This window comes from Salvelinus fontinalis, chromosome 3, assembly GCF_029448725.1.
Source record: "Salvelinus fontinalis isolate EN_2023a chromosome 3, ASM2944872v1, whole genome shotgun sequence".
NCBI lineage: Eukaryota > Metazoa > Chordata > Actinopteri > Salmoniformes > Salmonidae > Salvelinus > Salvelinus fontinalis.
The window spans coordinates 71,402,439-71,426,237 of NC_074667.1; the positions used below are offsets into that span (position 1 = coordinate 71,402,439).

At 42.6% G+C, this 23,799-nt stretch overlaps 2 protein-coding genes across 2 annotated transcripts; both read right to left on the minus strand.

Moving 5' to 3' along the window:
* Window positions 1-5,324: 5,324 nt before the first annotated feature.
* LOC129851381 (RING finger protein 208-like) lies at window positions 5,325-6,945 on the minus strand. Its single transcript, XM_055917887.1, has 2 exons — window positions 6,615-6,945; window positions 5,325-5,917 (listed from the first exon to the last, which is right to left on the minus strand). Exons 1-2 carry the CDS (start codon window positions 6,938-6,940, stop codon window positions 5,842-5,844), a joined length of 402 nt encoding a protein of 133 aa, XP_055773862.1. The 5' UTR covers window positions 6,941-6,945; the 3' UTR covers window positions 5,325-5,841.
* Window positions 6,946-13,743: 6,798 nt separating this feature from the next.
* On the minus strand, window positions 13,744-15,206 carry LOC129851382 (E3 ubiquitin-protein ligase rnf168-like). The gene is made up of 3 exons (XM_055917888.1): window positions 15,158-15,206; window positions 14,395-14,920; window positions 13,744-13,991 (listed from the first exon to the last, which is right to left on the minus strand). Exons 2-3 carry the CDS (start codon window positions 14,730-14,732, stop codon window positions 13,916-13,918), a joined length of 414 nt encoding a protein of 137 aa, XP_055773863.1. The 5' UTR covers window positions 14,733-14,920; window positions 15,158-15,206; the 3' UTR covers window positions 13,744-13,915.
* Window positions 15,207-23,799: the final 8,593 nt, after the last annotated feature.

The window sequence follows — 23,799 nt, forward strand, 5'->3', positions numbered from 1 at the left end:
ACTGTTGTCTCCTCGTTAGGGCCTATATAGACTGTTGTCTCCTCAAGGCCACCAAAAACTCTGAGATTTCCATACCCAACTATAACACTTTCCGTCAAGATAGAACTGCCAAATGGGAGGAGTTGCAATCTACTGCAGAGATAGCCTGCAAAGTTCTGTCATACTTTCCAAGTCTATGCCCAAACAGTTCGAACTTCTAATTTTAAAAATTAATCTCTCCAGAAATAAGTCTCTCACTGTTGCCGCCTGCTACCGACCCCCCTCAGCTCCCAGCTGTGCCCTGGACACCATCTGTGAATTGATCGCTCCCCATCTAGCTTCAGAGTTTGTTCTGTTAGGTGACCTAAACTGGGATATGCTTAATACCCCGGCAGTCCTACAATCTAAGCTTGATGCCCTCAATCTCACACAAATCATCAAGGAACCCACCAGGTACAACCCTAAATCCGTAAACATGGGCACCCTAATAGACATTATCCTGACCAACTTGCCCTCCAAATACACCTCTGCTGTCTTCAATCAAGATCTCTGCGATCACTGCCTCATTGCCTGTATCCGCCACGGGTCCACGGTCAAACGACCACCCCTCATCACTGTCAAACGCTCCCTGAAACACTTCTGCGAGCAGGCCTTTCTAATCGACCTGGCCCGGGTACCCTGGAAGGATATTGACCTCATCCCGTCAGTTGAGGATGCCTGGTCATTCTTTAAAAGTTACTTCCTCACCATATTAGACAAGCATGCTCCGTTCAAAAAATGCAGAACCAAGAACAGATATAGCCCTTGGTTCACTCCAGACCTGACTGCCCTCGACCAGCACAAAAACATCCTGTGGCGAACTGCAATAGCATCGAAGAGCCCCCGTGATATGCAACTGTTCAGGGAAGTCAGGAACCAATACACGCAGTCAGTCAGGAAAGCAAAGGCCAGCTTTTTCAAGCAGAAATTTGCATCCTGTAGCTCTAACTCCAAAAAGTTCTGGGATACTGTAAAGTCCATGGAAAACAAGAGCACCTCCTCCCAGCTGCCCACTGCACTGAGGCTAGATAACACGGTCACCACTGATAAGTCCGTGATAATCGAAAACTTCAACAAACATTTCTCAATGGCTGGCCATGCCTTCCACCTGGCGACTCCAACCTTGGCCAACAACCCCGCCCCCCCCCGCTGCTACTCGCCCAAGCCTCCCCAGCTTCTCCTTTACCCATATCCAGATAGCAGATGTTCTGAAAGAGCTGGAAAACCTGGACCCATACAAATCAGCTGGGCTTGACAATCTGGACCCCCTATTTCTGAAACTGTCCGCTGCCATTGTCGCACCCCCTATTACCAGCCTGTTCAACCTCTCCTTCGTATCATCTGAGATCCCCAAGGATTGGAAAGCTGCCGCTGTCATCCCCCTCTTCAAAGGGGGAGACACCCTGGACCCAAACTGTTACAGACCTATATCCATCCTGCCCTGCCTAGCTAAGGTCTTCGAAAGCCAAGTCAACAAACAGATCACTGACCATCTCGAATCCCACCGTACCTTCTCCGCTGTGCAATCAGGTTTCCGAGCCGGTCACGGGTGCACCTCAGCCACGCTCAAGGTACTAAACGATATCATAACCGCCATCGATAAAAGACTTTACTGTGCAGCCGTCTTCATCGACCTGGCCAAGGCTTTCGACTCTGTCAATCACCATATTCTTATCGGCAGACTCAATAGCCTCGGTTTTTCTAATGACTGCCTTGCCTGGTTCACCAACTACTTTGCAGACAGAGTTCAGTGTGTCAAATCGGAGGGCATGTTGTCCGGTCCTCTGGCAGTCTCTATGGGGGTACCACAGGGTTCAATTCTCGGGCCGACTCTTTTCTCTGTATACATCAATGATGTTGCTCTTGCTGCGGGCGATTCCCTGATCCACCTCTACGCAGACGACACCATTCTGTATACTTCCGGCCCTTCCCTGGACACTGTGCTATCTAACCTCCAAACGAGCTTCAATGCCATACAACACTCCTTCCGTGGCCTCCAACTGCTCTTAAATGCTAGTAAAACCAAATGAATGCTTTTCAACCGTTCGCTGCCTGCACCCGCACGCCCGACTAGCATCACCACCCTGGACGGTTCCGACCTAGAATATGTGGACATCTATAAGTACCTAGGTGTCTGGCTAGACTGCAAACTCTCCTTCCAGACTCATATCAAACATCTCCAATCCAAAATCAAATCTAGAGTCGGCTTTCTATTCCGGAACAAAGCCTCCTTCACTCACGCCGCCAAACTTACCCTAGTAAAACTGACTATCCTACCGATCCTCGACTTCGGCGATGTCATCTACAAAATAGCTTCCAATACTGTACTCAGCAAACTGGATGCAGTTTATCACAGTGCCATTCGTTTTGTTACTAAAGCACCTTATACGACCCACCACTGCGACCTGTATGCCCTAGTCGGCTGGCCCTCGCTACATGTTCGTCGTCAGACCCACTGGCTCCAGGTCATCTACAAGGCTATGCTAGGTAAAGTGCCGCCTTATCTCAGTTCACTGGTCACGATGGCTACACCCACCCGTAGCACGCGCTCCAGCAGGTGTATCTCACTGATCATCCCTAAAGCCAAAACCTCATTTGGACGCCTTTCCTTCCAGTTCTCTGCTGCCTGCGACTGGAACGAATTGCAAAAATCTCTGAAGTTGGAGACTTTTATCTCCCTCAACAACTTTAAAAATCTGCTATCCGAGCAGCTAACCGATCGTTGCAGCTGTACATAGTCCATCTGTAAACTACCCACCCAATTTACCTACCTCACCCCCATACTGCTTTTATTTATTTACTTTTCTGCTCTTTTGCACACCAGTATCTCTTCTTGCACATGATCATCTGATGATTTATCACTCCAGTGTTAATCTGCTAAATTGTAATTATTCGATTTATTGCCTACCTCATGCCTTTTGCACACATTGTATATAGATTCTCTTTTTCCTACCATGTTATTGACTTGTTTATTGTTTACTCCATGTGTAACTCTGTGTTGTTGTCTGTTCACACTGCTATGCTTTATCTTGGCCAGGTCGCAGTTGCAAATGAGAACTTGTTCTCAACTAGCCTACCTGGTTAAATAAAGGTGAAATAAAAATAAAAAATAAAAAAATAAATTAGGGTCTATATAGACTGTTGTCTCCTCATTAGGGTCTATATAGACTGTTGTCTCCTCATTAGGGTCTATATAGACTGTTGTCTCCTCAATAGGGTCTATATAGACTGTTGTCTCCTCATTAGGGTCTATATAGACTGTTGTCTCCTCACTAGTGTCTATATAGACTGTTGTCTCCTCATTAGGGTCTATATAGACTGTTGTCTCCTCATTATGGTCTATACAGACTGCTGTCTCCTCATTATGGTCTATATAGTCTGTTGTCTCCTCAATAGGGTCTATATAGACTGTTGTCTACTCATTAAGGTCTGTAGAGACTGTTGTGTTGTTGCTATACTAGTCAGCTAAGTCCATTGGATGTTTACACATATTGGTCTCTAAATCCCTGTATAACCACAGTTAGGGAGACTCACGAAGCCGGACTGAACTGATTGGCTCATGGGTTGACTGACTGACAACAAACACAACCCAAGACGTGTCAACTCATGTCGCCGTCTGTCTGAAATGGCATGCTATTCCCTGTACAGTATAATGTACTATTCAGTCCCTGGTCAAAAGTAGTATACTATATACTGTACTATCCGGTACCTGGTCATTAGTAGTATACTATATACTGTACTATCCGGACCCTGGTCATTAGTAGTATACTATATACTGTACTAGCCGGTCCCTGGTCATTAGTAGTATACTTTATACTGTACTAGCCGGTCCCTGGTCATTAGTAGTATACTTTATACTGCACTAGCCGGTACCTGGTCAAAAGTAGTATACTATATACTGTACTAGCCGGTACCTGGTCAAAAGTAGTATACTATATACTGTACTAGCTGGTCCCTGGTCAAAAGTAGTATACTATATACTGCACTATCCGGACCCTACTCAAAAGTAGTATACTATATACTGTACTAGCCCGGCCTAGGTTAATAGTAGTATACTATAGGATGTACTAGCCGGTCCCTGGTCATTAGTAATATACTATATACTGTACTATCCGGGTCCCTGGTCATTAGTAGTATACTTTATACTGTACTAGCCGGTCCCTGGTCATAGTTAGTATACTATATACTGTATTAGCCGGTCCCCGGTCATTAGTAGTATACTATATACTGTACTAGATGGGTCCTGGTCATTAGTAGTATACTATATACTGTACTATCTGTCCCTGGTCAGTAGTAGTATACTATATAAGGAATAGGGGCCATTTTAGACACAACCTGTCTGTCTATTTGAAGAGCTTTTTCATGGTTTCAAGACAGCCTAGTGACCAATGCAATAACTCACAGCAGGTAATGAAACGTACACAAACAAAACAGACATGAGTTCCACCAATCACAGAAGGACTTCCTAAAAACACACCACTTCGATACAGCTACGACCAGAAGTGACTTTTGTAGCTGGTTAGGAGAGCATTCTCGCTAACCCCAAGCCTTTTCCTAACCTTAACCTCATTCTCCTAACCTGCAATGTTAATTCTCCTAACCTGCTGTGTAAATTCTCCTAACCTGCTGTGTAAATTCTCCTAACCTGCGATGAAAAAGTCAATTCCAGTTATTGATCGAACTGATGTGTTTTTAGGGAATCTCATATGCTAGAATGCGTACAGGGTTCTCTGAAACATGATGACGACAGAGAGGGATTTCAGTCATGTACTGCACACACCACAACCAAGGACAGTGGAATGTTTTGGGTTTGTTTTGTGTTGTAGGAAATAGTAGGGTAGAATGTGTAGTGGATTAACACCCACAACTATTTGGGGGCCATAAATAGTTGGATATCGGACAGTTACTTTCCTAATGTAATGATAATAATAAGCAATTTCACAACTCTAAGACAGGATTATTTTAAAGTGGATGTATTTATTAACCAATAAATATAATTCCAGTATAAAAACATGTTCTTCAAACAGAACAGATAAATAAAACATGTCAAATGAGGACGAACAAATCCCACTTCCCTTATATGGGGGATTGGAAATGATGCAGACAATTACATTGATAAAAACAACACTCTGCAATTTGAAACTGTTGTAAATGATGTAATAAAAAATACTAAACATCCACTTCTCTTCACGCAGTAATACACCTTTTATCAAATCATTAAACATCTATTAGAAACATTGTTCACAGTATATTGTATTGTAAACGGCACACATTGTACAGCATACAGTCTCTAACTTTCACCCCTCTATCTGTCTGTCTGTCCGTCCGTCCGTCCATAACTTCCTTCATTCCTTCCTTCCTTAACTTCCTTCCTTAACTTCCTTCCTTCCATAACTTCCTTCCTTCCTTCCATAACTTCCTTCCTTCCTTCCATAACTTCCTTCCTTCCTTCCATAACTTCCTTCCTTCCTTAACTTCCTTCCGTCCTTCCATAACTTCCTTCCTTCCTTCCATAACTTACTTCCTTCCTTCCATAACTTACTTCCTTCCTTCCATAACTTACTTCCTTCCTTCCATAACTTACTTCCTTCCTTCCATAACTTCGTTCCTTCCTTCCATAACTTCCTTCCTTCCTTCCTTCCGTCCTTCCATAACTTCCTTCCTTACGTCCTTCCATAACTTCCTTCCTTCCATAACTTCCTTGATCTTTCTTTCATCCTCAATCCATTTAAAATCTTCTATTTTATTTCCTCCCCCAATCCATCCTTTATTATTAATATTATTATTTAACCCTTCTTCTTCTCTGCTCTTCGTCTTCTCGGTTTACAGTACATTGTGCTTCATCCTCCTCAGGAAATTCTGTAATTTGATCCTCAGGCCACAATGCTTTGATGGAGACCTGGAGGACAGGAGAGTAGGGGGAAATAAACAGAGTAGAGAGAGAGAGAGAGAGAGTTACAATTTAGTAATTGAACAGACTTCTGAACCTAAAAAGGAAGCTGTACTAGCTGCATAATACGATCATAATACGATCAACGTAAGGAAACTGTCATCTAAAGTAATACCATCACAGTACAACAATACAACTGATGAAGAGAGAGATCAAGACTAACAGATATAGTGATACAGAAAGGGAGAGAGCAGAGAGAGAGAGAGAGAGAACAAGTGAGATACGAGAGAGAGTGATAGCAGAGAGAGAGAAAACGTGAGAGAGAGAGAGCAGAGTGCAGCAAAAGAGAGAGTGATGGCAGAGAGTGATGGAAGACAGTGATGGCAGAGAGAGAAAAAACGTGAGAGAGAGAGAGCAGAGTGCAGCAAAAGAGAGAGTGATGGCAGAGAGTGATGGCAGAGAGTGTTAGCAGAGAGAGAGAAAACGTGAGAGAGAGAGAGCAGAGTGCAGCAAAAGAGAGAGTGATAGCAGAGAAAGAGAAAACGTGAGAGAGCAGAGTGCAGAGTGCAGCAAAAGCAGAGAGTGATAGCAGAGAGAGAGCAACAGAGACAGAACAAAATGAGAGGAAGAGCAGGGAGCAGAGGAAGGTTTCTCCAGGTTTCTAAATCAGTCTATCAATCCATCCACCTTTGCCTGGGGTACTCACCATGTGTTCTGTGTAGTGGTCTGTGTCTGTCTGTTAGCTTCCTTCCTCTCTTCCTCCTCCTCTTCCTGTTGTGTGTCTAGTATCTGGTCCCAGATCTCAGTGTTAACCCACAGCGACCCCGACACGGTGAGGCTGGGCTCGGTGCAGGTGATCCAATGGCACAGGGGGCAGCATACTGTCAGTAGGCCGCTCTGGAGCCTGGACATCGCCTGCAAGCACAGCCCACAGAATGTGTGCTTACAGTGGAGCATCCGAGGGATCTTCTCCCTACGAGAGTAGGGCTGGAGGCAGACGCAGCACTCCATGTCCTCGCTCATCAGACCCATGGCTGGATGGATGGGGTGTGGATGGATGGATGGATGGATGGACAGATGGATGGATATACGGCTGGAGCACAGAGGAACTCTGGACAGAGAGTCAGTGTCTAGGCAGGAAGACGTGGGGTTTAAACGCTGGTCTGAGGTCAGTGTTCCCCTTGTGAATTCTAAACGTCCTGGTTTGGATTTGATGAGGATGAGCTGATCCTAGATCTGTGCTTAGGAGCGTAGGTCAGGAATCTGCAAAAGACATTAAGATGTTCAATTAAATTAGATTACTTCATCACTGGCACTATGTAAACATATCTAATGTAATAACATATCTTAAATCAACAGGCTGTCAGGTTCTTCTGAAAAGACATGAAGAACAAAAATATCTTGAAAAATATCACACATTTATAACATCCATAGTTATCAGATATAGACAAACCTTTTCACTTTTATCATTATCAATGAGGCAATATTTTACTTACAGGTTCTGGAATATTTTCAGCACAGCGACCAACTATCCGACGACTAAACTTTGTGTGTGAGAGAGAAGAGTGTGTGTGCTCTTATTTTAAGCTTTGGGGGAGGAGACTAAATGGTGTTATTTTCCCAGAAAGGGCGGTCTCTCACCTCCTCTACTCTCAGGTGAGGCAGGAAAGTTCCATGGAACGAGTTAAACACTTCAAGGTCACTTCTATAGCATAGTAGGTCCCTTCAGGAGAATTGCCAGGGCCGTGTATTGACATTTACAGGGCAGGTGTTCATGTCTTCAAAGGGCACGTACACTGAGTGTACAAAACATTAAGAACACCTGCTCTTTCTTTTTACAAAAGGTGTTCCTAATGTTTGGTTCACTCAGTGTACGTCCAGTTTATGATGGATCAATCTTCTTTGTGGGGGAATTTTCAAAAGAGTGGGGGTAGCATTTGTAGAACCCTCTCTATGGACTTGTAGAACCCTTTCTGTGGACTTACCCTTTCTGTGGACTTGTAGAACCCTTTCTGTGGACTTGTAGAACCCTATCTGTGGACTTGTAGAACCCTCTCTGTGGACTTGTAGAACCCTCTCTGCGGAAATGTAGAACCCTATCTGTGGACTTGTAGAACCCTATCTGTGGACTTGTAGAACCCTATCTGTGGACTTGTAGAACCCTTTCTGTGGACTTGTAGAACCCTTTCTGTGGACTTGTAGAACCCTTTCTGTGGACTTGTAGAACCCTTTCTGTGGACTTGTGGAAACCTTTCTGTGGACTTGTGGAACCCTTTCTGTGGACTTGTGGAACCCTCTCTGTGGACTTGTAGAACCCTCTCTGTGGACTTGTAGAACCCTCTCTGTGGACTTGTAGAACCCTTTCTGTGGACTTGTAGAACCCTCTCTGTGGACTTGTAGAACCCTCTCTGTGGACTTGTAGAACCCTCTCTGTGGACTTGTAGAACCCTCTCTGTGGACTTGTAGAACCCTCTCTGTGGACTTGTAGAACCCTCTCTGTGGAATTGTAGAACCCTTTCTGTGGACTTGTAGAACCCTCTCTGTGGACTTGTAGAACCCTCTCTGTGGACTTGTAGAACCCTCTCTGTGGACTTGTAGAACCCTCTCTGTGGACTTGTAGAACCCTCTGTGTACGTGCCTGGTTATTGTAGTATTTATGTACAGAATCATTTCAGTGGAAGCCATAACTCTTATAGATTAGAGACAGTGACACAGTTCAATGGAATAAGTTGTTGAACCTCTCCTTAACCCTTTAATGACTCACTTATCTTACAGTATATGGTATAGCTGTATATTGTGGATGACGTTTGTTATAGTTCATATGGATCTCAGGACTCCATGGAAATGTCAGGTGTTAATGAGTGAGTGGGCTGTCCAGTTGTTTTACCATAGAAATCTGATGACTTGATGGATGAATGAAACACCAATCAGGAGAGTTTCAGGCTGCTGTGTTGTTATTGTTTTAAAGTCACGTGTTTCTAATCAAATCAAGTCACAAGTTCAGTGGAAACCTTGTAAACAACCTCCTAACCAGTCAATTAGAAAACAGTCTCCCTGTTGAAACTTGGAAATAAACCGGATTGATTATGAAATCACAATTTGTGACGGCTCTACTATTTGTTGAACTGGATATTCCAGGTGATTCACGCCTGTCTATTCACAATGTCAGCTAAGAGCCACACGCGCACAACAGACACACAAACAAACACAAAGTAAAAAGAACCACCAAACATTTGTTCTTTGAAATCGTTACATAATTAAGCAGGAAATGTGGATGTATCTCCCAAATGAATTCCTATCATTAGAGGGCCAGAACAAGAGACTGAAAGAGCTTTGTCAAAGTCTTCTGATAGTTTCTAATTGTTATTTTTCTGCTTCCTGAAGTAATGAGTAAGCTGCACACTAAAACAACGTGAGCTAAATGACAGTAAATGATGAGTAATTCTGCTAGCCAGGGACGGTAACCAGCTCTACCGTCAGCCCTGTTTGGTAACACAGGGACTTTGTTCCAAATGGAACCCTATTCCCTATATAGTGCACTACTTTAAAGGCAAAGGCTCTGGTCAAAAGGAGTGCACTACATATGGAATAGGGTAGCAATTGGGACACACACAGGGACAACAGAGCTGCCTACTTCTCTGACAGACACCTCAAGGCTACAATCATCAAGAAAAGTAAAATAAACCAAAAAGGAGCCATAAAATATACATATTATACAATGTTTATATATACAGGACTGTTGTCTCATTATGGTCTATATAGACTGTTGTCTCATTATGGTCTATATAGACTGTTGTCTCCTCATTAGGGTCTATATAGACTGTTGTCTCCTCATTATGGTCTATATAGACTGTTGTCTCCTCATTAGGGTCTATATAGACTGTTGTCTCCTAATTATGGTCTATATAGACTGTTGTCTCCTCATTAGGGTCTATATAGACTGTTGTCTCCTCATTATGGTCTATATAGACTGTTGTCTCCTCACTAGGGTCTATATAGACTGTTGTCTCCTCATTATGGTCTATATAGACTGTTGTCTCCTCATTAGGGTCTATATAGACTGTTGTCTCCTCATTATGGTCTATATAGACTGTTGTCTCCTCATTATGGTCTATATAGACTGTTGTCTCCACATTAGGGTCTATATAGACTGTTGTCTCCTCACTAAGGTCTATATAGACTGTTGTCTCCTCATTAGAGTCTATATAGACTGTTGTCTCCTCACTAGGGTCTATATAGACTGTTGTCTCCTCATTAGGGTCTATATAGACTGTTGTCTCCTCATTAGGGTCTATATAGACTGTTGTCTCCTCATTAGGGTCTATATAGACTGTTGTCTCCTCATTAGGACCTATATAGACTGTTGTCTCCTCATTATGGTCTATATAGACTGTTGTCTCCTCACTAGTGTCTATATAGACTGTTGTCTCCTCATTATGGTCTATATAGACTGTTGTCTCCTCATTGGGGTCTATATAGACTGTTGTCTCCTCATTATGGTCTATATAGACTGTTGTCTCCTCATTAGGGTCTATATAGACTGTTGTCTCCTCATTATGGTCTATATAGACTGTTGTCTCCTCATTAGGGTCTATATAGACTGTTGTCTCATTATGGTCTATATAGACTGTTGTCTCCTCATTAGGGTCTATATAGACTGTTGTCTCCTCATTATGGTCTATATAGACTGTTGTCTTCTCATTAGGGTCTATATAGACTGTTGTCTCCTCATTATGGTCTATATAGACTGTTGTCTTCTCATTATGGTCTATATAGACTGTTGTCTTCTCATTATGGTCTATATAGACTGTTGTCTCCTCATTATGGTCTATATAGACTGTTGTCTTCTCATTAGGGTCTATATAGACTGTTGTCTTCTCATTATGGTCTATATAGACTGTTGTCTCCTCATTATGGTCTATATAGACTGTTGTCTCCTCATTATGGTCTATATAGACTGTTGTCTCCTCATTGGGGTCTATATAGACTGTTGTCTCCTCATTAGGGTCTATATAGACTGTTATCTCCTCATTAGGGTCTATATAGACTGTTGTCTCCTCATTATGGTCTATATAGACTGTTGTATCCTCACTAGGGTCTATACAGACTGTTGTCTCCTCATTAGGGTCTATATAGACTGTTGTCTCCTCATTAGGGTCTATATAGACTGTTGTCTCCTCATTATGGTCTATATAGACTGTTGTCTTCTCATTAGGGTCTATATAGACTGTTATCTCCTCATTATGGTCTATATAGACTGTTGTCTTCTCATTAAGGTCTATATAGACTGTTGTGGTGTTGCTATACTAGTCAGCTAAGTCCATTGGATGTTTAAACATATTGGTCTCTAAATCCCTGTATAACCACAGTTAGGGAGACTCACGAAGCCGAACTGAATTGATTGGCTCATGGGTTGACTGACTGACAACAAACACAACCCAAGACGTGTCAACTCATGTCGCCGTCTGTCTGAAATAGCATGCTATTCCCTATACAGTATACTGTACTATTCAGTCCCTGGTCATTAGTAGTATACTATATACTGTACTATCCGGTCCTTGGTCAAAAGTAGTATACTATATACTGTACTATCCGGTACCTGGTCATTAGTAGTATATATACTGTACTATCCGGTACCTGGTCATTAGTAGTATACTATAGACTGCACTAGATGGGCTCTGGTCATTAGTAGTATATTATATACTGTACTAGCTGGTCCCTGGTCTCTAGTAGTATACTATATAAGGAATAGGGGCCATTTCAGACACAACCTGTCTGTCTATTTGAAGAGCTTTTTCATGGTTTCAAGACAGCCTAGTGACCAATGCAGTAACTCACAGCAGGTAATGAAACGTACACAAACAAAACAGACATGAGTTCCACCAAACACAGGAAGTTTGACATGGTATTTGGAGACAGGGAGATCATTCTTGCTAACCTGAAGCCTTTTCCTAACCTTAACCTCATTCTCCTAACCAGCAACATTAATTCTTCTAACCAGCAACATTAATTCTCCTAACCTGCAACTGTCACGTTCCTGACCTATTTTTATGTTATTTTGATTATGTTTAGTTGGTCAGGGCGTGAGTTGGGGTGGGCATTGTATGTTGTGTGTGTTTGGTTAGTCCATGGGTGTTGTATGTGTATGGGATAGTGTTTGTTAGGTTGTCTAGTTATGTCTATGGCTGCCTAGATTGGGTCTCAATCAGAGACAGCTGTCATTCATTTGTCTCTGATTGGGAGCCAGATTTAAGGTAGCCATAGGCAGTAGGCTTTTGTGGGTGTTTGTTCCTGTGTCCTCACAGGACAGTTGAAGGTTAGTCTCATTTTGTTGTTTTGTAGTGTCTTGTTTTGCTGTTTTTATTAAAAGATGGCTTATTTCCCTCAATCCGCATCTTGGTCCTATCCATGCTCCTCCTCGTTTGAGGAGGAGAACAACAATGACTGCCTTTACAGCAACATTAATCCTCCCAACCTGCTGCGTAAATTCTCCTATCCTGCGAGGAAAAAGTCAATTCCAGTTATAGATCGAACTGACGTGTTTTTAGGGAATCTCATCTGCTAGAATGCGTACAGGGTTCTCTGAAACATGATGACGACAGAGAGGGATTTCAGTCATGTACTGCACACACCACAACCAAGGACAGTGGAATGTTTTGGGTTTGTTTTGTGTTGTAGGAAATAGTAGGGTAGAATGTGTAGTGGATTAACACCCACAACTCTATTTGGGGGCCATAAATAGTTGGATATCGGACAGTTACTTTCCTAATGTAATGATAATAATAAGCAATTTCACAACTCTAAGACAGGGTTATTTTAAAGTGGATGTATTTATTAACCAATAAATATAATTCCAGTATAAAAACATGCTCTTCAAACAGAACAGATAAATAAAACATGTCAAATGAGGATAAACAAATCCCACTTCCCTTATATGGGGGATTGGAAATGATGCAGACAATTACATTACTTTTTTTTTAAACAACATAAAAACACATAAAAAATAACACTGCAATATTAAACTGTTCTAAAATGATGTAATAAAAAATACTAAACATCTACTTCTCTTCACGCAGTAATACACCTTTTATCAAATCATTAAACATCTATTATAAATATAGTTCACAGTATATTGTATTGTAAACGGCACACATTGTACAGCATACAGTCTCTAACCTTCACCCCTCTATCTGTCTGTCTGTCCGTCCGTCCATAACTTACTTCCTTCCTTCCATAACTTACTTCCTTCCTTCCATAACTTACTTCCTTCCTTCCATAACTTCCTTCCTTCCATAACTTCCTTCCTTCCATAACTTCCTTACTTCCTTCCATAACTTCCTTACTTCCTTCCATAACTTCCTTAACTTCCTTCCTTCCACAACTTCCTTCCTTCTTTCCTTCCTTAACTTCCTTCCTTCCATAACTTCCTTCCTTCCTTCCATAACTTCCTTCCTTCCATAACTTCCTTCCTTCCATAACTTCCTTCCTTCCTTCTTTCCTTCCTTCCTTCCATAACTTCCTTATTTCCTTCCATAACTTCCTTCCATAACTTCCTTCCTTCCTTCCTTCCAAAACTTCCTTCCTTCCTTCCAAAACTTCCTTCCTTCCTTCCGTTCTTCCATAACTTCCTTCTTTCCTTCCTTCCTTCAATAACTTACTTCCGTCCTTCCTTCCATAACTTCCTTCCTTCCATAACTTCCTTGATCTTTCTTTCATCCTCAATCCATTTAAAATCGTATTTTTTATTCCCTCCCCCTATCCGTCCTTTATTATTAATATTATTATTTAACCCTTATTTTACCAGGTAAGTTGACTGAGAACATTACATTACACATACCCAAAGTCAATCAAACCCAAAGCATATTAATAATTGGTTCAATCTTGCTTCATTATGGAAAATCACCGGTCGGTCCTGTTTGGTGAATTATCTTCATTACTCAATGAGTATCTCCTACTCTGAAATGGTCAAATACAGTCTTCTTCTTCTCTGCTCTTCCTCTTCTCGGTTTACAGTACATTGTGCTTCATCCTCCTCAGGAAATTCTGTAGTTTGATCCTCAGGCCACAATGCTTTGATGGAGACCTGGAGGACAGGTGAGTAGGGGGAAAAAAAACAGAGTGTATAGAGAGAGCGAGAGAGCGAGAGAGCGAGAGAGACGGACGGACAGAATTACAATTTAGTAATTGAACAGACTTATGAACCTAAAAAGGGAGCTGTACTAGCTGCATAATACGATCATAATACGATCAACGTAAGGAAACTGTCATCTAAAGTAATCCCATCACTGTTCAACAATACAACTGATGAAGAAAGAAATCAAGACCAACAGATATAGTGATACAGAAAGGGAGATAGAGAAAGGGAGAGAGAGAGAGAGAGCAAAAGAGTCAGAACAAAATGAGAGGAAGAGCAGGGAGCAGAGGAAGGTTTCTCCAGGTTTCTAAATCAGTCTATCAATCCATCCACCTTTGCCTGGGGTACTCACCATGTGTACTGTGTAGTGGTCTGTGTCTGTCTGTTAGCTCCCTTCCACTCTTCCTCCTCTTCTTCCTCCTCCTCTTCCTGTTGTGTGTCTAGTATCTGGTCCCAGATCTCAGTGTTAACCCACAGCGACCCCGACACGGTGAGGCTGGGCACGGTGCAGGTGATCCAACGGCACAGGGGGCAGCATACTGTCAGTAGGCCGCTCTGGAGCCTGGACATCGCCTGCAAGCACAGCCCACAGAATGTGTGCTTACAGTGGAGCATCCGAGGGATCTTCTCCCTACGAGAGTAGGGCTGGAGGCAGACGCAGCACTCCATGTCCTCGCTCATCAGACCCATGGCTGGATGGATATACGGCTGGAGCACAGAGGAACTCTGGACAGAGAGTCAGTGTCTAGGCAGGAAGACGTGGGGTTTAAACGCTGGTCTGAGGTCAGTGTTCCCCTTGTGAATTCTAAACGTCCTGGTTTGGATTTGATGAGGATGAGCTGATCCTAGATCTGTGCTTAGGAGCGTAGGTCAGGAATCTGCAAAAGGCATTATGATGTTCAATTAAATTAGATGACTTCATCACTGGCACTATGTAAACATATCTAATGTAATAACATATCTTAAATCAACAGGCTGTCAGATTTTTCTGAAAAGACATGAAGAACAAAAATATCTTGAAAAATATCACACACATTTATAACATCCATAGTTATCAGATATAGACAAACCTTTTCACTTTTATCATTATCAATGAGAGGCAATATTTTACTTACAGGTTCTGGAATATTTTCAGCACAGCGACCAACTATCCAACAAATAAACTTTGTGTGTGAGAGAGAAGAGTGTGTGTGCTCTTATTTTAAGCTTTGGGGGAGGAGACTAAATGGTGTTATTTTCCCAGAAAGGGCGGTCTCTCACCTCCTCTACTCTCAGGTGAGGCAGGAAAGTACCATGGAATGAGTTAAACACTTCAAGGTCACTTCTATAGCATAGTAGGTCCCTTCAGGAGAATTGCCAGGGCCGTGTATTGACATTTACAGGGCAGGTGTTCATGTCTACAAAGGGCACGTACACTGAGTGTACAAAACATTAAGAACACCTGCTCTTTTCTTTTTACAAAAGGTGTTCCTAATGTTTGGTTCACTCAGTGTACGTCCAGTTTATGATGGATCAATCTTCTTTGTGGGGGTATTTTCACAAGAGAGGGGGTAGCATTTGTAGAACCCATTCTGTGTACTTGTAGAACCCTGTCTGTGGACTTGTAGAACCCTCTCTGTGGACCTGAAGAACCCTCTCTGTGGACTTGTAGAACCCTCTCTGTGGACTTGTAGAACCCTAACTGTGGACTTGTAGAACCCTCTCTGTGGACTTGTAGAACCCTGTCTGTGTACTTGTAGAACCCTCTCTGTGGACTTGTAGAACCCTTTCTGTGGACTTGTAGAACCCTTTCTGTGGACTTGTAGAACCCTCTCTGTGGACTTGTAGAACCCTCTCTGTGGACTTGTAGAACCCTCTCTGTGGACTTGCAGAACCCTCTCTGTGGAATTGTAGAACCCTCTCTGTGGACTTGTAGAACCCTCTCTGTGGACTTGTAGAACCCTTTCTGTGGACTTGTAGAACCCTCTCTGTGGACTTGTAGAACCCTCTCTGTGGAATTGTAGAACCCTTTCTGTGGACTTGTAGAACCCTTTCTGTGGAATTGTAGAACCCTTTCTGTGGACTTGTAGAACCCTCTCTGTGTACGTGCTTGGTTATTGTAGTATTTATGTACAGAATCATTTCAGTGGAAGCCATAACTCTTATAGATTAGAGACAGTGACAGTTCAATGGAAGAAGTTGTTGAACTTCTCCTTAACCCTTTAATGACTCACTTATCTTACAGTATATGGTATACCTGTATATTGTGGATGACGTTTGTTATAGTTCATATGGATCCCAGGACTCCATGGAAATGTCAGGTGTTAATGAGTGAGTGGGCTGTCCAGTAGTTTTACCATAGAAATCTGATGACTTGATGGATGAATGAAACACCAATCAGGAGAGTTTCAGGCTGCTGTGTTGTTATTGTTTTAAAGTTACGTGTTTCTAATCCAATCAAGTCACAAGTTCAGTGGAAACCTTGTAAACAACCTCCCAACCAGTCAATTAGAAAACAGTCTCCCTGTTGAAACTTGGAAATAAACCGGATTGATCAGGAAATCACAATTTGTGACGGCTCTACTATTTGTTCACCTGGAAATTCCAGGTGATTCACGCCTGTCTATTCACAATGTCAGTTAAGAGCCACACACACACAACAGACACACAAACAAACACAAAGTAAAAAGAACCAACAAACATTTGTTCTTTAAAATCGTCACATAATTAAGCAGGAAATGTGGGTGTATCTCCCAAATGAATTCCTATCATTAAAGGGCCAGAACAAGAGACTGAAAGAGCTTTGTCAAAGTCTTCTGATAGTTTCTAATTGTTATTTTTCTGCTTCCTGAAGTAATGAGTAAGCTGCACACTAAAACAACGTGAGCTAAATGACAGTAAATGATGAGTAATTCTGCTAGCCAGGGACGGTAACCAGCTCTACCGTCAGCCCTGTTTGGTAACACAGGGACTTCGTTCCAAATGGAACCCTATTCCCTACATAGTGCACTACTTTAAAGGCAAAGGCTCTGGTCAAAAGGAGTGCACTACATATGGAATAGGGTAGCAATTGGGACACACTCAGGGACAACAGAGCTGCCTATTTCTCTGACAGACACCTCAAGGCTACAATTATCAAGAAAAGTAAAATAAACCAAAAAGGAGCCATAAAATATACATATTAAACACAAAGTTTATATATACAGGGCTGTCGTCTCCTCACTAGGGTCTATATAGACTGTTGTCTCCTCATTAGGGCCTATATAGACTGTTGTCTCCTCGTTAGGGTCTATATAGACTGTTGTCTCCTCATTATGGTCTATATAGACTGTTGTCTCCTCATTAGGGTCTATATAGACTGTTGTCTCCTCATTATGGTCTATATAGACTGTTGTCTCCTCATTAGGGTCTATATAGACTGTTGTCTCCTCATTAGGGTCTATATAGACTGTTGTCTTCTCATTAGGGTCTATATAGACTGTTGTCTCCTCATTATGGTCTATATAGACTGTCGTCTCCTCATTAGGGTCTATATAGACTGTCGTCTCCTCATTAGGGTCTATATAGACTGTCGTCTCCTCATTAGGGTCTATATAGACTGTTGTCTCCTCATTAGGGTCTATATAGACTGTCGTCTCCTCATTAGGGTCTATATAGACTGTTGTCTCCTCATTAGGGTCTATATAGACTGTTGTCTCCTCATTAGGGTCTATATAGACTGTTGTCTCCTCATTAGGGTCTATATAGACTGTTGTCTCCTCATTAGGGTCTATATAGACTGTTGTCTCCTCATTATGGTCTATATAGACTGTTGTCTCCTCATTATGGTCTATATAGACTGTTGTCTCCTCATTAGGGTCTATATAGACTGTTGTATCCTCATTAGGGTCTATATAGACTGTTGTCTCCTCATTAGGGTCTATATAGACTGTTGTCTCCTCATTATGGTCTATATAGACTGTTGTCTCCTCATTAGGGTCTATATAGACTGTTGTCTCCTCATTATGGTCTATATAGACTGTTGTCTCCTCATTATGGTCTATATAGACTGTTGTCTCCTCATTAGGGTCTATATAGACTGTTGTCTCCTCATTAGGGTCTATATAGACTGTTGTCTCCTCATTAGGGTCTATATAGACTGTTGTCTCCTCATTAGGGTCTATATAGACTGTTGTCTCCTCATTATGGTCTATATAGACTGTTGTCTCCTCATTAGGGTCTATATAGACTGTTGTCTCCTCATTAGGGTCTATATAGACTTGTCTCCTCATTAGGGTCTATATAGACTGTTGTCTCCTCATTAGGGTCTATATAGACTGTTGTCTCCTCATTAGGGTCTATATAGACTGTTGTCTCCTCATTATGGTCTTTATAGACTGTTGTCTCCTCATTAGGGTCTATATAGACTGTTGTCTCCTCATTAGGGTCTATATAGACTGTTGTCTCCTCATTAGGGTCTATATAGACTGTTGTCTCCTCATTTTGGTCTATATAGACTGTTGTCTCCTCATTAGGGTCTATATAGACTGTTGTCTCCTCACTAGGGTCTATATAGACTGTTGTCTCCTCATTATGGTCTATATAGACTGTGTCGTGTCTTTGACTATGCCAGATTGATTGCTATGACATACTATTCTATAAAATTATTTCTCCGTAATTAATATTACCTGATTGAACTAATCATGTAAATATTAATTAACTAGAGAGGGACACCACAAAATAATATTTATAGAGCTGTTATCTTTCGAATAAACTCTTAAAGATTTTGTAATATTTTACTAAATAGCCGTCACATTAATCGTCATTATATTCAGTCTCATCTGAAAGTTGTAAGTCCTTGATTATCTGCAAGAATCCTGGCTAACAAGTTGAATCAGCAATACAAAATTGGGTTTAATTATTTATTTACTAAATACCTAACCAATCACACAGAATCACACATATACAATTAGATCATAACTTGATCACAAATTACGTCATACAGAAAACGTCCCTAGCGGGCGGAATAGATATGACAGCTTGTTACACAAAGGGAATGGGCTGAGTCTTAGTGAAAGAGCGGGAGATTCGGAACAGGGCAAAAGCTGTGCTCTCGTAAATCAATATCTGATGCATTCTAAATTACCGCCCATTTGAGAAAGAAAATGCAATACATATTTACTCTGAGCTGCGCTTCAGTAGGTTGGTGGTAGATGGAAGAACGTATCGCCAACCCGAGTCCTCTGTCTTTTGGAGAATGTCTCTGGTTGTCACGGGATACTTTGTAGTAACGTTGTGTGTGGAAGACGGGATACTCGGACTGTCCTTCCTAACCTGCGTTTGTAGCAGCTGTTGCCAACTCAACGGCTAGGAGATATCACTTCTGTAGTGAACACGAGTTCAAAGTTCATACCATTCACAATCAAAGTCCATGCTGATGTTGGCTTCATCTATAGTGATTATCTGAACCATTCTGACCCTGGATCGTCATCCTAGAGTACCCGGAACAGGAAGTTATTTTCTTGTCTCTGGCTTTATATAGTGGAGGGAGAGGGGTGTGTCTGAAAAGTCTATTACCCAGGTCTCTTCACAGGGGCGGGCCACTGTGAGCAGAGAAACTTATGAAAGCACAGATCTCTCATTTGGAAGCTAAAATTACATTTCATCTCTTCACAAATAATGTCATATTCAAACATTTGAATTAAACAACAATTCCATGTGAATCCAATATCTCTGACATTTAGACTTTGCACAGTAGGGTTTATGTCATTCAATCATTGATGAGAATGTGTCAGAGGGCAACCGAACTGACATAATATACCTTAAGTACCACCGCATATGTTCAGTTGGTCGAATTACCAGAATATAGTTCATTTCCCCCAACTTCTGATGTTACCCAGAATCTCTATGTTAACCCATGGGTTTCCTTATGTCACATCAGTTATAGTAGGGAGAGAGAAAAAGGGGGAAAGAGGTATTTATGACTGTCATAAACCTACCCCCAACCCAACATCATGACAACTGTTGTCTCCTCATTAGGGTCTATATAGACTGTTGTCTCCTCATTAGGGTCTATATAGACTGTTGTCTCCTCATTAGGGTCTATATAGACTGTTGTCTCCTCACTGGGGTCTATATAGACTGTTGTCTCCTCATGATGGTCTATATAGACTGTTGTCTCCTCATTATGGTCTATATAGACTGTTGTCTCCTCATTATGGTCTATATAGACTGTTATCTCCTCATTATGGTCTATATAGACTGTTGTCTCCTCATTAGGGTCTATATAGACTGTTGTCTCCTCACTAGGGTCTATATAGACTGTTTTCTCCTCACTAGGGTCTGTACAGACTGTTGTCTCCTCACTAGGGTCTATATAGACTGTTGTCTCCTCATTATGGTCTATATAAACTGTTGTCTTCTCATTAGGGTCTATATAGACTGTTGTCTTCTCATTAGGGTCTATATAGACTGTTGTCTCCTCATTAGGGCCTATATAGACTGTTGTCTCCTCATTATGGTCTATATAGACTGTTGTCTCCTCATTAGGGTCTATATAGACTGTTGTCTCCTCATTATGGTCTACATAGACTGTTGTCTCCTCATTAGGGTATATATAGACTGGTGTCTCCTCATTATGGTCTATATAGACTGTTGTCTCCTCAATATGGTCTATATAGACTGTTGTCTCCTCATTAGGTTCTATATAGACTGTTATCTCCTCATTAGGGCCTATATAGACTGTTGTCTCCTCACTAGGGTCTACATAGACTGTTGTCTCCTCATTAGGGTCTATATAGACTGTTGTCTCCTCATTAGGATAGATATAGACTGTTGTATCCACATGATGGTCTATATAGACTGTTGTCTCATTCTGGTCTATATAGACTGTTGTCTCCTCAAGGCCACCAAAAACTCTGAGATTTCCATACCCAACTATAACACTTTCCGTCAAGATAGAACTGCCAAATGGGAGGAGTTGCAATCTACTGCAGAGATAGCCTGCAAAGTTCTGTCATACTTTCCAAGTCTATGCCCAAACAGTTCGAACTTCTAATTTTAAAAATTAATCTCTCCAGAAATAAGTCTCTCACTGTTGCCGCCTGCTACCGACCCCCCTCAGCTCCCAGCTGTGCCCTGGACACCATCTGTGAATTGATCGCTCCCCATCTAGCTTCAGAGTTTGTTCTGTTAGGTGACCTAAACTGGGATATGCTTAATACCCCGGCAGTCCTACAATCTAAGCTTGATGCCCTCAATCTCACACAAATCATCAAGGAACCCACCAGGTACAACCCTAAATCCGTAAACATGGGCACCCTAATAGACATTATCCTGACCAACTTGCCCTCCAAATACACCTCTGCTGTCTTCAATCAAGATCTCAGCGATCACTGCCTCATTGCCTGTATCCGCCACGGGTCCACGGTCAAACGACCACCCCTCATCACTGTCAAACGCTCCCTGAAACACTTCTGCGAGCAGGCCTTTCTAATCGACCTGGCCCGGGTACCCTGGAAGGATATTGACCTCATCCCGTCAGTTGAGGATGCCTGGTCATTCTTTAAAAGTTACTTCCTCACCATATTAGACAAGCATGCTCCGTTCAAAAAATGCAGAACCAAGAACAGATATAGCCCTTGGTTCACTCCAGACCTGACTGCCCTCGACCAGCACAAAAACATCCTGTGGCGAACTGCAATAGCATCGAAGAGCCCCCGTGATATGCAACTGTTCAGGGAAGTCAGGAACCAATACACGCAGTCAGTCAGGAAAGCAAAGGCCAGCTTTTTCAAGCAGAAATTTGCATCCTGTAGCTCTAACTCCAAAAAGTTCTGGGATACTGTAAAGTCCATGGAAAACAAGAGCACCTCCTCCCAGCTGCCCACTGCACTGAGGCTAGATAACACGGTCACCACTGATAAGTCCGTGATAATCGAAAACTTCAACAAACATTTCTCAATGGCTGGCCATGCCTTCCACCTGGCGACTCCAACCTTGGCCAACAACCCCGCCCCCCCCCGCTGCTACTCGCCCAAGCCTCCCCAGCTTCTCCTTTACCCATATCCAGATAGCAGATGTTCTGAAAGAGCTGGAAAACCTGGACCCATACAAATCAGCTGGGCTTGACAATCTGGACCCCCTATTTCTGAAACTGTCCGCTGCCATTGTCGCACCCCCTATTACCAGCCTGTTCAACCTCTCCTTCGTATCATCTGAGATCCCCAAGGATTGGAAAGCTGCCGCTGTCATCCCCCTCTTCAAAGGGGGAGACACCCTGGACCCAAACTGTTACAGACCTATATCCATCCTGCCCTGCCTAGCTAAGGTCTTCGAAAGCCAAGTCAACAAACAGATCACTGACCATCTCGAATCCCACCGTACCTTCTCCGCTGTGCAATCAGGTTTCCGAGCCGGTCACGGGTGCACCTCAGCCACGCTCAAGGTACTAAACGATACCATAACCGCCATCGATAAAAGACATTACTGTGCAGCCGTCTTCATCGACCTGGCCAAGGCTTTCGACTCTGTCAATCACCATATTCTTATCGGCAGACTCAATAGCCTCGGTTTTTCTAATGACTGCCTTGCCTGGTTCACCAACTACTTTGCAGACAGAGTTCAGTGTGTCAAATCGGAGGGCATGTTGTCCGGTCCTCTGGCAGTCTCTATGGGGGTACCACAGGGTTCAATTCTCGGGCCGACTCTTTTCTCTGTATACATCAATGATGTTGCTCTTGCTGCGGGCGATTCCCTGATCCACCTCTACGCAGACGACACCATTCTGTATACTTCCGGCCCTTCCCTGGACACTGTGCTATCTAACCTCCAAACGAGCTTCAATGCCATACAACACTCCTTCCGTGGCCTCCAACTGCTCTTAAATGCTAGTAAAACCAAATGAATGCTTTTCAACCGTTCGCTGCCTGCACCCGCACGCCCGACTAGCATCACCACCCTGGACGGTTCCGACCTAGAATATGTGGACATCTATAAGTACCTAGGTGTCTGGCTAGACTGCAAACTCTCCTTCCAGACTCATATCAAACATCTCCAATCCAAAATCAAATCTAGAGTCGGCTTTCTATTCCGGAACAAAGCCTCCTTCACTCACGCCGCCAAACTTACCCTAGTAAAACTGACTATCCTACCGATCCTCGACTTCGGCGATGTCATCTACAAAATAGCTTCCAATACTGTACTCAGCAAACTGGATGCAGTTTATCACAGTGCCATTCGTTTTGTTACTAAAGCACCTTATACGACCCACCACTGCGACCTGTATGCCCTAGTCGGCTGGCCCTCGCTACATGTTCGTCGTCAGACCCACTGGCTCCAGGTCATCTACAAGGCTATGCTAGGTAAAGTGCCGCCTTATCTCAGTTCACTGGTCACGATGGCTACACCCACCCGTAGCACGCGCTCCAGCAGGTGTATCTCACTGATCATCCCTAAAGCCAAAACCTCATTTGGACGCCTTTCCTTCCAGTTCTCTGCTGCCTGCGACTGGAACGAATTGCAAAAATCTCTGAAGTTGGAGACTTTTATCTCCCTCAACAACTTTAAAAATCTGCTATCCGAGCAGCTAACCGATCGTTGCAGCTGTACATAGTCCATCTGTAAACTACCCACCCAATTTACCTACCTCACCCCCATACTGCTTTTATTTATTTACTTTTCTGCTCTTTTGCACACCAGTATCTCTTCTTGCACATGATCATCTGATGATTTATCACTCCAGTGTTAATCTGCTAAATTGTAATTATTCGATTTATTGCCTACCTCATGCCTTTTGCAC